Source organism: Genypterus blacodes, unplaced genomic scaffold, assembly GCF_046128005.1.
Source record: "Genypterus blacodes isolate CSIRO-AG114 ecotype Tasmania unplaced genomic scaffold, CSIRO-AGI_Gbla_v1 ptg000029l_1, whole genome shotgun sequence".
In the NCBI taxonomy this organism is placed as follows: domain Eukaryota; kingdom Metazoa; phylum Chordata; class Actinopteri; order Ophidiiformes; family Ophidiidae; genus Genypterus; species Genypterus blacodes.
This window is the reverse complement of record NW_027466842.1, coordinates 3,826,830-3,841,691: the sequence shown is the minus strand read 5'-3', so window position 1 is coordinate 3,841,691 and position 14,862 is coordinate 3,826,830. Positions and strand designations below refer to the sequence as shown.

General features: G+C 45.0%; 2 protein-coding genes across 4 annotated transcripts; one reads left to right on the top strand and one right to left on the bottom strand.

Moving 5' to 3' along the window:
* On the bottom strand, nucleotides 1–6,401 carry dhx30 (DEAH (Asp-Glu-Ala-His) box helicase 30). Its single transcript, XM_076144926.1, has 19 exons — nucleotides 6,083–6,401; nucleotides 5,835–5,965; nucleotides 5,628–5,738; nucleotides 5,267–5,527; nucleotides 4,796–4,945; nucleotides 4,554–4,706; nucleotides 4,002–4,475; nucleotides 3,429–3,812; nucleotides 3,251–3,326; nucleotides 3,031–3,135; nucleotides 2,767–2,942; nucleotides 2,476–2,682; nucleotides 2,301–2,382; nucleotides 1,997–2,190; nucleotides 1,729–1,888; nucleotides 1,439–1,596; nucleotides 1,124–1,227; nucleotides 888–1,027; nucleotides 1–614 (listed from the first exon to the last, which is right to left on the bottom strand). The coding sequence occupies exons 1-19, from the start codon at nucleotides 6,252–6,254 to the stop codon at nucleotides 358–360; spliced, it is 3,495 nt and encodes a 1,164-aa protein (XP_076001041.1). The 5' UTR covers nucleotides 6,255–6,401; the 3' UTR covers nucleotides 1–357.
* A 33-nt stretch (nucleotides 6,402–6,434) lies between these two features.
* Nucleotides 6,435–14,800, top strand: LOC142994194 (sterile alpha motif domain-containing protein 9-like). 3 transcript variants are annotated; one of them, XM_076144924.1, is made up of 6 exons: nucleotides 6,440–6,566; nucleotides 7,059–7,118; nucleotides 7,227–7,426; nucleotides 8,184–8,315; nucleotides 8,833–8,881; nucleotides 9,535–14,800. In XM_076144924.1, the coding sequence occupies exons 3-6, from the start codon at nucleotides 7,317–7,319 to the stop codon at nucleotides 14,326–14,328; spliced, it is 5,085 nt and encodes a 1,694-aa protein (XP_076001039.1). In that variant the 5' UTR covers nucleotides 6,440–6,566; nucleotides 7,059–7,118; nucleotides 7,227–7,316; the 3' UTR covers nucleotides 14,329–14,800. The 3 variants fall into 3 exon arrangements, with proteins under 3 accessions (XP_076001038.1, XP_076001040.1, XP_076001039.1); XM_076144923.1 differs by lacking the exon at nucleotides 7,059–7,118 and having other exon boundaries at nucleotides 6,435–6,566; XM_076144925.1 differs by lacking the exons at nucleotides 7,059–7,118; nucleotides 8,184–8,315 and having other exon boundaries at nucleotides 6,435–6,566.
* The last annotated feature ends 62 nt before the right edge of the window (nucleotides 14,801–14,862 follow it).

Below are 14,862 nucleotides of genomic sequence, written 5' to 3'. Positions count from 1 at the left end.
TCAGAGCATAGCGTCTGTTTAATGGTCCTTGATCCGAGTTATCTTTCACGTTTATACTCTTTTACAGAGTACATTTGCTTCTCATAAAGCATAACCATGTCCATAATCCAAACAAATGGATCTTGCATCTTAAGTTTACAATAAACCCTTTGCGTGTTTACCCTTGGAACAATGATTACAAAATTAAATTAAAGTCTTATTTACTCAATGTATAGGTAACTGCAAGCTTGTTTGTTCCTAGAATTGAGTTAGATACACAGTAACACAACTACAGTCCTCATTGGTTCCGCTGACCAAAAGGTGGATAAAGTGCAACCAGGGACGGACTCCTCCTCCTCCTCCGCAGTCTGAGTATGGTCAGTCCACCTCGCTGTCCAGACCGTTTTGCTTCTGAGGGGTGGAGTCCGTGTTGTTGAGCAGCTCCACGAGCAAAGAGATCATCTTGCCGTCTTGAAGCGAGCTCTGCGCCGTGCTGCGGAGACTGTTGAGGTGGCGGTACAGCATGATCTGGACCGAGTTGCGGAACTCCCACAGCAGCTCCCACGTCTTCACCGGCATCTCGCAGCGCACCAGCGAGTGACCGGAGAACGCCACCTGCACTCTGTCTCCCACCACTGAGGGGGAAGGAAGCAGCAGAGGGAGAATTCAGAGAAGGAAAGGGAATAGAAAAATCTGAGGAACTAAATGTGATGATATTTTTGAAAGTTGAAGTCCAAGCTATACATTGAATCGTCACAGTTTAAGCACAATACAAAGTTTATCGTGCCGTTAAGTGGCACAGAGCCAAACATACAATATTAGCACATAAGACAAATGTAATTCTTTAAACATATTCTATATATTCAGATCCTAGTCGGCCCCACAGGTTTAAGTGCATAGTTTCCCACCTTTCTCTGTAATATTGCAATCTGTGAACAGCAGCAGGGCGAGCGGGTGGGCAGCTGAGGAGTCCCTGATGAAGACGCTTCCATTGGACTTGACCGCGCCGAAGAAGGTCATCCAGCGGCTCGGCAGCAGGTTTTTGTCTCTACGGCGGAAGAAAAAGAAGGAGGGCGTGAACTCGGTTAACATGCACACCGCCATGCCGACTGAGTGCGATTGAGTTGTTGGGGCTGGCTCAGACCTGTTCACTGAGGAGCGGTGAAGCAGCACGGGCCCGCTGGGTGTGTTATAACGCATTTCGTTGGGACGGAAGCGCCCTCCTTTGGTCACCGTGCCTTTCTTTGCCTGCATTAAAAACATTCTGTTATAAAAACACTTTCGGGACGTTTTATAAAACACAAACATCCACCTTTTAAATGATTCATTTGGCAGATACTTTTGATGAAAAGGGGACATATTATACATGTGATATTTGGACTATAATGGACTTCTTTCCATGGGATTTCCCTGGCTTTAACCCTTGATGGGACAGAGACTGTTTGTAGTTGCTGTGTACCTGGATGAGGTTGGGGTAGAGTCCAGCCAGCAGCACGGCTTTGAGCAGTTCGTCCTGGTTGCTGTGCTCGTTGCAGAGAGACGCCTGATGCTGGCACTCGCTGGCCCGAGACACCAGCTCTGCGTCTTTCAGATTCTCGCTGAACTGAGAGACGAGACCTGCGGCACAAAATGAGCGTCGCTTTGTGTTACAAATTAACAAGTATAGCAAAAGAAAGGATGGGATAATTACTGCATTTTTTAAGTCCAAATGACTTGAAGAAGACAGGCGAAGGTGAAAATAATCCAAACCATTGATGAATCGAAGGCTGGCCCCAGACAGCATGTATTGCTCCAAATAGTCTTGTCTGTCCCCTCTGTGTCTCTCCTGCTGGACTTTCCTCCAGCCCAACACAGCCCGGCTAAAGACCAAGTAGTCACTGTAGCTGGAACCGCTCAGAGCTTCTTTAGCCTGGATGAGCAGATCACAGAAAGAGAGAATTTAAAACATTTACACTATGATCACCTCCATGCGCTGAATTCAGATTGGCTTTATTCCAATACAAAGCGGATCAAAGACCTTCCTGACGAGGGCTCGGTTCTGCATGCTGTTGTAGAAGGGATCTCTGGTCAGACAGGCGGCGACAGACAGCATGGGCAGAGCACATCTGAATATGGACCCCAGCACCATCACTTTGCCCAGACGTGGGTCGCATGACATACACGCCACACGCTTTCCTAACGGTGTCAGGGTTTCCGTTTTGTCCAAAACTCCTGCAAATAGGGGACGCAAATAATTAATGATTGAACAAACCACATGAAAGTAAAATAAAGGCAACCACAGCGCCGTCACGCCGTACAGAACATAAGACGCCGTCACTCACCGATGTCTTGCAGGTTGCGCACTGCATCTCTCACAGCTTTCTGTTCTGGACTGTCCAACACTTGGGATAGGAAATCTACAGCCTCCACACAAAAAACAAGACGAGGGCCGTCAGTACTTATGATAGACAGTTTCAAAAAGAAAGAGGAAGTTTAATAAATAAACACTCTTAGTACTTTGCAGTTCGGACTGTGGATTTTAGCCTGGACGACTAAACTCTCCAGTGGAGTCCGTAGGATCTCCGGAATGGGGAAGGGACTCATGGATTCCAGCTGTTTCCGTGGGAACAAATGGTAGGCCTGTCCTGGCTGGCATCGCCCTGCTCTGCCTTTTCTTTGTGTGACGTTGGACTGGGATATCCACACTGTGTCCAGGCAGGAGACCTGGGGAAAACCACATCATCACTGCCCTCTTCTTCATTTACATCACCGCACACACAAATTCAACCGCCGTTCCTTCAAACCAACCTTGGTCCGCGCGTCATAATTGTGCTCTTTGTGAGTTCCCACATCCACCACGTGAACGATGTCATCGATGGTGATGGACGTCTCGGCGATGTTGGTGGCGAGGACGATCTTCCTGCTGCCCTCTGGGGGGCGCTGGAACACTGCCTGCTGGTCTGCAACCGACAAACTGGAGTGCACTGACAGGCAAAGAAGAGGGGAAAGAAGAGAGTGAAGACGCTCTGTGACAATTTGGAATCCTGCGACAAGCCATCTTCATTGGCTTACATGGAAGGATCCTCTGGGAGCCCGAGGAAAACCGGGGTTTGGCTGCTAGTTTCTCTTGAACCGCCTTGATGTCCTGCCAGCCAGGGAGGAAACACAGCATTGCACCTGAAAGCACAAGGGGGGGGACACACACACACAGTTGGACAAAAGATGATTGAGGCTGCCATTACACCGGGTAAAACATTTAAACCAGGAATATCAAATGACAAGTATTTGTTACCTGGCTGTCCATATCTGTCAATGTGCTCGATTGAATCTGCCACCAAATCCAAGTCCAGCGTCACTTCCTCTATGCCCTGCTTGACCGACGCGTTGAGATGAGAAGAAGAAACTCATGAGACACAGGATGGACAACAACCCTGTACACAGAACACAGTGACCAGATCAAAAGAACTCACATTCTTGTCCGTCTTGGCCGTAACTGGGGCTGGAGGTCGCCGTCCCATCTCCCTTAGCACCTCCTCCAGGTACCTGACCTCCACTGGATGCATGAACCCGGGCACCTTCACGATGGGGCAGCCTCCAAAGTACTGAGCCAGCCTCTGGTTGTCCCCCGTGGCGCTCATGAGCACGACGCGGAGGTCGGGGTTCTCTTTTAAGGTGGTGCGCAGGAGGGCGAGCAGCAGGTCAGTGTTTATGTCTCTCTCGTGGACCTCGTCCACCACCACGTGGCTGATTCCCTCCAGGGACGGGTTGCTCTGCAGCTTCCGCAGGAGGACGCCCACTGTGAGGAAAAGCAAGGCTCCTCCACTGTCCTCTGGGGGACGGCTCTCAAGTCTCACCTAGGCACAGGAAACAATTACTGAATGTAGAAAACACAAAAGGCAGAAAGGATGCAATGGCTCCCTCAAAAGGCTGAATCGGGTTACTGCAGCAGCAAAAGGCAGAAAGGATGCAATGGCTCCCTCAAAAGGCTGAATCGGGTTACTGCAGCAGCAAAAGACATTGGTGCAATATAAAACCCAACCCACCTGATATCCCACGTGGCGTTTCAGAGTTGGACCCATTTCCTGCGCGACACGTTGGGCCACCGACACGGCGCTGATGCGACGGGGCTGCGTGACCAGGACGTTGCACTTGGCCCCCTCGCCTCCCCTCACGCTCTCCTCCAGCAGGAAGCGGGGGATGCGCGTGGTTTTGCCGCATCCCGTCTCGCCGGCGATCACGACCACCCGGGACGACTGCACTGCCGAGATCACACGCTGGCGGTGGGCGTCGACGGGGAGCTCCGTGCTCAGCCTGGGGTCCGCTCGCTCCCATTCCGTCTGCAGGTAGGCGCCGTGTTGCCTGGCCTGATGCTCAGACAGCGGGCGGTACGGCCTGCCCGTGATGGCATCCGTCACCAAATCCTCCTCTCCATCCTCCTCCTCCTCCTGGTTTACCATCTGCTGTCCTCTCTCCTCTTCCTCCTCCCATAGTTTCTGTACTGCTGTCGCCACTGGGTACTTAAAAAGACATTTGTTCCGCCATCACAATGACGCTCTGAGTGCCGTCCATACCCCTCAAGTGAAGCGAGACCTAACCTGTGCGAGGTACTCCTTCATGCGCTCCTCCAGGAATTCTGGGACGTCCAGCCGGAAGGGGCGTCTCTCCCTCTCGTCCGCCTGCCTCACTTGCTCGCGGTGGTATTTGGCGTGAGTCAGTGGCTGGTTGTGTTCATCCAGCAGCTCCAGCTCCTGAATGAGGGGACATCGTACATTATTTAAGCCTGAACAGCCAGAACACGGAAGCAGATTTGTAGTTTTCCCAGAGCGAAAAGCCTCACTTTAAGTTTCATGCACGCCAGAGCTGCGGCGCTCTTCTCCGCCGCCATCCTGTTGGACCCTGTGGCCTTGAAGGTCATCTCCTCCGGCCAGTGCAGAGTGAGGCGACATTGCTTCCGCTTCCCTCCCGTTGTTTTGTACTGAATTAGCTCCTGTCAAGATAAACGGTAGCAGTTGATTGTGTTTCTCACACACACACACACACACACACACACACACACACACACACACACACACACACACACACACACACACACACACACACACACACACACACACACACACACACACACACACACACACACACACACACACACACACACACACACACACACACACACACACACACACACACACACACACGATGGGTTGGTGGTAGAAGGTGGATAAAGCAATTTTACAATGCTGGTAAAGCATTGTAAAAGCTTAAAAATAGAGCCTAAATAATATTAATAACAACAGGATCTACTAACCCTGATTCTACCGGCTGACGTGGCGACCTGGATGACCTTGGTCAGCAGTGATTTAGCTTGTGGAAAGAGGGATAGAGCTTCAGAGGACTGGGCGAGACCTTCCACATGGGACAGGGCTGCTTTATCTTTCTCCGCTCTAGTTCTGGACAGATGGATGTCGTCCCTCTGGAGGTCGTCCTCGGCGTCGTACAGAAGCGAAGCAGGAAGGGCTTCTCGTCCACGGCGACGCGGCTGATTGTTCGGTCCGATGATGCCCAGTTCCTTTTGCACAAGGGGGAGAGATGGGAGGAGGAGAGTGAAGGGAGTGAGAGATGTGTTCTGGAGAGACACAAGTCCAAGCGTCTCCCCTCCAAGCCCTTACCTTCAACTTGAGACAAGCAGCTGCTGCAGCAAATCTCTCTGCATCTGTCCTGTTAGATGCAAAAGCTTCTTCTTCGATCTTGCAGGGCCACGACAATGTGACGGTCGCTCTCTACGGAAACAAACCACATGACGTCACACACTGTCCAGCTGAGATAGATATATGAGGCAGACTGGTACTCGGTTCAGACTTGAGTTGTGCACCGACCTTGACTCCTGCTTCGTCCTCACAGCTGTACTGGATGAGCTGGGACGGGTCGCTGACTCCCAATGAGCGACAAATGGTGTTATTCAGGAGGACTTTAGGATCCGGGAACTCCTTTAGGAGATGCGGGCTTCCTGAACAGTACAAAATAACACAACTTCAATAATGTCAACGGGATGAAACTCTTATGTGTTGTTGTTGTTTGCCCTTGAGTCCCCGCTGTCACATGCTAGCTACCGCTGTTCTCTCACCTTGTTTATGATGGAAAGATGATGTCCTGGGTTCCTGACAGATTCCAGCTTTTGTCCTGTACCACCGCATATCTTTACCACAGTTGGAGGAAGCTTTTCCTCCAGCGTGAACGCATTTACCAAAGCTACAGAGCCCCCTCAGCCGCATGAGTAAAACACCGGGTAGCGCCATCTTTAAGCTAAAAACTTCTTCCTCTACGGGTATTAGCAAAAACAGTACAGTACCTTACAGTACGCAGCGACACCCTTTGGCGAAGAGGAGTATTGCAACTAAATAATGAATCCTTCGACTCAATGATGAGTCACACACACGCGCGCACGCACACACGCACGCACACACGCACTGGAATGATCAGATATCCAGTTAAACAAGACTTGGGAAAGCAGATCACTTTCCACCTCGTCAGTAAGTGTCAACACAAATTACAAACGGAGTGAAACAGAATATTAATACTCTGCAAATAAAGAAAATGGATGCAAAGAGGTAAGAGAGCCAACACAAACACAGACTTGAGTACACAGAACACATCTGAATAATGTCGCAGTTGAGATTTGAGCTGTAAAATCCTGTGGATAGAAATTCAGCCATGTTCTGTTTCGCTTTTGAACACAGAAGTGTCGGAAATGTCACGGCGGCTAATTTACGATATGCTAAATGCGTATCGCCATGCGATCGACCCACATTACCTTCGCGATCGATCGAGAAGGTGATGTGGGTACCTTGTGGGTAATGTGGGTATTGATCCCCGAAGGGAAATTCTTCACAATTCTTCTTAGCAATAGAACACAGCATTACAAAATTAACAATTTTCTAACTCTGGTACACTACTTCAAATGGCAACATTTATACATGGTCCCTTTTAAATAAATAGATATAAAGTTTGTGGCGCTGCAGCAGTTGAGTACAGCCAACAAGTACAATTATTGTTTCGATGCTGATCAAGACTTTAATATAATACCTGTGTAAATCCTTCAGCTGCTGTTACCAGTTCAGACAATGAAGATGTGAACCATTTTCAAATGTCTTACAGAAATGGTAAAAGACTTATATTTTCACATTCCCTCTCATACTAATCTCACCACCAGACCAAAGATGAATACGAGACAAAAGATATTCATGTACAACTTCTCTTTTCCTCTAAAGTCCTCCCTCTCCCCTCAATCCCTTGGAATGGACTGAAGCATCACTCTGCACCAGGATTTTAATGTGAATCCAGTCCTCAGCCTTCTGATAATGGATGCCAAGCATAAAAAGAGAGACAACTCTCCAACATGTCAGTCTATGCGCAGTGATGCATCGAAGGAAGCGCCTCCTGACCTGAAACCAGAAAAACAGGAAAGCTGGTATGAATTGTTCTACTCATTTCTATTGCCATTGATACACAGAGAGGCACTATTTACTGTACCGGACCCACAACACTTCTTGTAGTAATTAGCATTACTTCATTTGCTACACACTGAACATACCACTCGTCAAAAGTATGTGAGATATAAAACAATAAGATGAACCTTGATAAGGTCAGCACTGAGAAATATGGGTTGTGAAATTTTTGCAGTATTGTAACATTATAAATAACACAAAGTGGGTACCATTATCTAGCTTTGCTACCATTCATGTTCTTCTATTTATTTAAATGAAATCAATGATGTTAGCTGTAAGCTATAGCGTGATAGTTTTGAATTTCAGTAATTCAGCAGATGTTCCCTGGTCTACAGTGATCTCAGTGATCTCAACACATCATGCTCCATTTGACGTCAGCAAGCATATACATTTGTAACTCCAGAGCCTGCTGATGAAGACACTATGCACTGACAGGGTGTTGGTCCCAAACACAAATTTGATGTTCGACATTTGTAGCCCCACCATTCAAAGGCTGTTTGCCTACATTGCTGTAATGATACTGCTTGTAATGCCAACCAACCAGTTACATTAGAGCTACTGCCAAAAGCGAATGGCCATACAAAATAGGAGTCATAAAGAAAAGCTTAGTCATGTCAGATACATTTACCATACCTAAACAAAATAAAACACAATTTTTATTGAAGTTAAGTTTAAAGAAGTAAAGTTTAAAGATCTTACAATTTGCTTTATCACCTCCAGGAGTTCTGACATGGACAGGGAGGATGACAAGCACCAGGAAGGAAGTACATCCCTAACGTCTCTCAAGAGTGACCAGTCAAGAAGACTTTCTCTGGATTTAAAGTCTATGTCTATTGAAGACAGACCAGACTTGTAAGTTGTTTCCTGTTGTACCTTGTGCAACTAATCTCTAGTTACTCTCTCTAAGTTACTTGTGGAGTAGCAGACCTGCTTGACAAATGGACCTGAGGCTGACAAAATACATTTTTCATCCATAATATGTTTACAGGTGTGTGTCTGCTAGATTAGCAATACAATTTGTACATAAAGTATGAGAGGGCTGAAGAAACTAAATCATATATTTAAATGTAATGTTTTACACAAAATTAACTTAGACCCTGAGAACTCTATTGAAGCTTTGATGTTGGCACATTATACAAAAGCAAAAGGGAGTGTGTTCTAGGTTCTGTTTGGAGTATTGGCAATGGTGTAGTATTTTCAGGTAGGTAAGGTATTTACACGCAAACGTTACAGAATCAGAACAAAGAAGAAGAAGCTGCTATCCATTCTTTATTGTTGTCACAATGCAGTAGTTGTATTATCAATGAAAACATTTCAAGGAGAGGTTATATTTTATGTGTTCATTGTCATTTGTGTCTTCCATCTCTAGTCACAGAGAGGCGGATCCAGCTGCTACATCTGGGCTACATGCAAAAACAGTATGTTTAAGCATTTTAGACCTTTTCTTTTAAGAAAGAATATTAGAATTGTTACTTGCTGACATATTGTAGCTTTGAATGTAACAATGATCATACTTAAGTCCCCAAACGTTAAGGTATCTAGTGAAGTTTGTGGCGTGCGTAGCACAAGTTACTAGCAGTGAAATGTTATATAGCTATTGAGAAACACTGCAGCTGGAGAGGAGTGGATGTGAGTGAGTTTGAATCATGGAACTTGCCCAACACAAAGGACATGCGGTCTATAGGCCAGAATGTTGACCTTGTCAGTTTACTGAATGGCTAACTAGTACTTTGAGTTTGTCTTGTGAGGAAGCAGAATTTGGTTGGTTACTCAAATCCCAAATAACTTTTCCTGAGATTACAAGAATGTGCAAGCAGCGGTGAATGCCTGTGTAGACTTGCGTAGTATGTTGGACAGCAGCCTAACAAATAAGATTTAACTTGTGACTCAGAGGTGAGTCACTTTGTTAAATCCACCTATTCACATCACAAAAACTAGTTATCACAACACTGTGAGATTCAAACAGTACTGGAACCTGCACACCAAAATCTTACTCTAAAGCACTTAAGTAAAACAATTCTACTAGATGCTAATGATAATATTCATCTTGCTCTTTGTTTTGATTGTGCAGGAAGACAATGACCTTACATTACCACTACTGATGGAAGACTGGACTGCAGAGCAAGTGAAAAACTGGCTGACTGGCACACTTCGGGTACCACCACAATTAGCAGAGAACCTCTATGACAATGAGATGTCTGGAGCCTGCTTGGTTTCCTATGAGAGACAGGACCTAATAGACTTGGGTGTGCCACTAGCGCGAGCACTTCAAATCATACGGCAGGTTGAGAAGTTCAAAAAACATTCAGAGATACCGAATATTAGGAGTCACTTTGAACACAGAGAAAGGGAGGTCGGGAAAAGGCCACAGAGGCAGGATGAGTCAGCTAAATTGGATGAATCTTTGGAGATTGAAACTGTGTCATCAGACTCTGGATTTCGAAGTCTAAGCTCCACAGCACTTTTGTTGCAGGAAGCAAGAGATAAGATCAGATCTGTAATAAGTCCGAAGGCCCTGAGTGATGACCAGTTGGATAAAATAATTCCTGATGATACACCTCTACAAATGAAAGGCCAAATATGTCATATCCGGCCCTTTGACAAGAGTGACCCATCAATATCTTACACACAAAATTGTATTCTCCCTCCTGTAACTGGTCCAAGTAATTTACTTGATCCTGTCCATGAGTACAAGCTTTTACAAGAGACCAGTGAAAGAGAGCTCATTTACGAATTCACAAAGGAAGTATTCTGTTTTGCTGCAAGCTGCATGAATTCACGCACTAATGGCACTATTCATTTTGGAGTGAATGATCAAACACGACAGGTACATGGCCAAGTTGTTGAGCACAAAATGAGTCCATACAATGAGGAGTTTGAATTGTGTCTGAATGAATACTTTCAAGAACAACACATACACACTGCCAGAATGTGCATCAGGCCTCCGAAATTCATCCAAGTTTACTGTGAAGATGGAACAACTTCGGACAAATGTGTGATTGAGGTTGATGTAGTTCCAACTCATTCAGAGACTCAAGAGAATATTTTCTACACTCTCTTGAAAATCGCATCAATAGATAATAAGCAACCATGCAAAACCGAGTGTCTCTTTGTCAGGGAAGGCCAGAGGTCAGTCAACATTTTAGCGGAGTCTAATCCTCGTCTAATCCAGGAGAAAATGAAAAGCATGAATGATAAAGTGAAGAGCTTGGCATTAGCACGCAAAGATGCTGAAGAGAGAGAGGAAAAGCTTGGACGATTGTCCCATCACAACCAGGGACAAAGGCTAAAACAGCTAGTAACTCATGGAAGAGACACATTGGAGAACAGTCTTCAAGTCATTGTTGTCACAGACAAATGTCATTCAAGCAAACTAGAGCACCTTGGTTTCCTGAAAGAGATGAACTTGTTTGCAGTACTTGAATTCGACCCTGAGTCTGATGCTACTGGAACATGCAATTTTTACCGAAGTGATCGCATAGCTAATATCCACTACCCACCGATGTTCAACACTCAGGAGAGTGTATCTGCCATCATCGGAAACCTAAACCTATTCAAACAAACAAGCTGGGTTTTCTGCAATGGACGAGTGAATGAGGACAGTGAGAGCGACAAGCCACTAACAACCAGTGAATGGCTAAAGAAACGCTCTGGAGATATTAACAATATGATCTCATTTCTCTGCAATTCAGATTTGCTTTTAAAAGACAGACTACTTGTGGTCTTCATTCTCCACTCAGCGGTGACTGACATCTCAAGCCCCATTTTGGAGACCTTCTGTGCCATGTACCGCACACTGGAAGGGCCTGACAATATGATGTGTATATGCAAAGACAGTGCTGTATTCAGCCACTGGAAGAGGCTGATAGATTCTCGCTGTAAAGAGGACATCACCAGTAAATGCATCTTTGAACTGAGTCTCTATGAAATATCCAGCACCATCAAAAGGCTGAAAGAGCCTCAAACACAGTCCTCTAGCAGATACCTGCCATCCACAGGCTCAAGCTCAGTGCTCCTCACTAAAAAAGATGAAGAGCTGATGACTGTTTTGGACATCTTGTGTCAAAACGAATGTGAGAACACAGAGATTGAAAGAAATAATGAGTCGTTCAAGTCGTTCAAGACACAAGTAGAGGAGGACTACTACAGGGGAGGCCAAGTTTCATGGTGGAACTTCTACCTCTCTGAGAAGCCAGGCTGCTTGCCATTCATCAAACGAGACACATACCAGGAGCTACATGATCTAATTACTCCAACAGAAGGCCACACATACCCATGTGTCATGATCAATCTCTTCCATCACCCAGGATGTGGGGGTACAACTCTGGCCATGCATGTCCTTTGGAACCTGCGGAGTAAATTCAGATGTGCTCTTGTTAAAAACAACATGGCCTCAAATAATGACATTGCAAATCAAGTCACAGACCTGCTGAACCTCGGCAAAGAGGAAGAGTCAAGCTATACACCTGTTCTCCTCTTGGTGGACAACTGGCATGATGTTGAGGACCTAAAGCAGTGCATTGTGACTGCTGCCAGGGAAAGAAAGCGACACAGCAATCTCATGATAATCATACTGAATTGCGAAAGAACCCAGTTCCCTGCTGAAAGTTCAAGAAACAGCCGAACTCCAAATGTCTACATCACCAACAAGCTGTCAGAAAAAGAGTGCAGGTTGTTTTCTGAGAAACTTGAACAAATCAAGGAAAACCATGAAAAGTTTAAAACTTTCTATGCCTTCATGATCATGAAGAATAATTTCAGCAATGATTACATTGAGAAACTTGTGAACAACACAATGAAAGACCTTGACATCACAACACAGCAGGGAAAGCTTTTTTCCTTCTTAGCTTTGTTGAACACCAATGTCAATGGATCCTACATATCACACTCTCTCGCCAAAGAGTTAGTGGGAATCAGAAGTCTTGCGTGGAGAGGAGAATCTCTTCAAGACAAAATGAATCCATACTCCTCACTGCTGATAAGTTTTAGAGTTGAAGAGCATGGCGACTATGAAGCTGTGCGGTTCTTACACCAAATGATAGCAGAAAAATGTCTTGAAGTCCTAACGCAGAAGTACAAACTCTCTCTTTCTGAGATAACAATCAACCTCTTACATTGCAATGATCTCTACAAATCCTTCTTGGGAAAGGATTTCCTTGTCAAAAACATCCAAACTATGTTGATCACACGCCAAAGAAAAGAGCAGGGAGATGACAAAAACACGTTGTTCTCTCCTTTGATTGAAGCCATATTTAAAGATGAGGGATCTAACACATGCAAAGAGGTCTTAGAAAAAGCAACGGTCAGATTTGACAAAAGTGCAACAATGCCGCAAGCACTGGCAAGACATTTTTACTTGAGAGAGAATGATGTCAAATCTGCCCTCCACTGGGCTTTGGATGCACTGGGGAAAAAATCTAATTCCTACATTGCAGACACAGTTGCACAGGTACACAAGAGCCACTTCAAAATGGTACTTGAGGATTCTGAGGATCTCACTCCTGAGGTCTTCAGTGAATGTCTCAAACTGGCATCAAATGCTGTTAAAGCTTTCAGGGATTCACAGGAACTAGCCAAGAGGGAAGACCCAGCAGATACTTTGGATCTGACCTACAGAAAAAGACAAAAGTCCTACAATACATCAGGCTATGTGGGTGAGTTAGAAGTCATGATGACTGTACTTGAGGAAATTAAAGGTATTCCTCTGTTCAATGCCAGTGAGAGATTTAAGAGAGACAAAATGCTACAATTCCTTAAAGGAAATCTCAGCGCGAGCTCTTGGTATGACTCCAACAACACAACCACTAATCAGTTTGTTGCTGTGCTGAAAGAGCATGAGACATTTCTGGTTTCCTTGAAACCACGGTCGAAAGAAATCTTTACTTTCTTTGAGAGTTACTTCACCTACCTAAAGCCCAGGGTCATGACTGAAAGAGAAACAATAGAAGAAAGAAACAAACGAAAGGTGTCAGAGTTCTTTAAAAAATACCTGCTCATTTTCAGCCTGTCAAAGGCAGAGAAAGCAGATGAAAAGGCAAGCAAACCTAAACTCAGCCAACGTCAAGAGATAGAAGATCAGAGACACTATCTGGAACTAAAACGAGCGGATTCATTTGCTGGACTTCTGCAATGCTTGTCTGAAAAAAATGCTTTGGAAATGGAGCATATTGTAAAGAAATGGCAGTTTGTATTTGACAACTCGGCAGGCAGATACACGTCAGACACAGTCAACTTCATCTTGGCAAACATTGTTCTTCACAGCAAAAAGCCCTCCTCCGATCTGCTCAAAAAATACGAGGAACTGGTCTTCCTCCTCGATCAGGCACTGCAAAAAGAGGGTACTCATTCAAGTGTGACAGAGATGTACTACCTCGCCATGCTGCTGTTGTGGCCGACAAAAGACGGCAGGCCAGCAAATTCCGCCACCAACAATAATATAAGTACCTACGTGTCCTCAGCCAAGAAATCTTTTCACCGACGCTTCTCCTACATGTTTCCTGCAAGAAGCGCTATTGCTCACTTCTTCCTTGGGAAATCGAGGGAACTGAAGCGAATAGTTTCAAAAGTCAATCTTGACAGCATTTGTGCTGAAAGAAGCAGTCCACAACAATACCTGCACTCACTCTGGCAGAGTGGTGCAGTCTGGAAGAAAAAAGAGGTGCAAGAGAAGCTGCTTCGCATTAAAGGAATATCAGAAAGTGGGAGCATTTGTGTTAATTATGGTGGCAACCTTAAAATGAAAGTGCGTCCCGCTTATCTTGGTGATATACGCAGTGGTTCCAGCCGGGAGGATGTGTCCTTCTATCTTGGTTTCACCATGGAAGGGCCTGTCGCCTATGATATTCGTTATGAAACTGACCAATAAGTGCATTTTACATGGTGCTGATGTAAACATTAGCTTAGAAAAAGTGCAGGTCAAATTGGCCAAAGATGAAGTCAGATTACAGGATTTTACATGATACAAAAGGTTTACCTGTAAAGATTGCACTAAAAGCACCTCTTCAATGTTATGGTGGGTCATCCATATGATTTTAAATCAGGGATTTTTATTTTTACGCGACTCATGATATTTCTTTGTTTCTCAACTGTTCAACTGTCTTTCCATTATTGATTCATTACATTTGTTCTTAAGCAGAGCACAATTCCACCACACACAAACGTGCTGAAACAGGCTGTGCCTGAGGTAAAAAAAACCTAATCATTTTAACTTTTACTTTCTCTATGTTAGGCTGCATATTCAGTAGATTGCCATGCAACACTGTGATCATATTATTAAATGTGTTGAACGTACAGTATGTGATCATGAAATGGTTGTTGTAAATAAAATGAAAAAACAGTCTTTGTGTGTATGTGTATTGCATTACCAGTCTGAGAGATCAATTATTATTATTTTCTATAC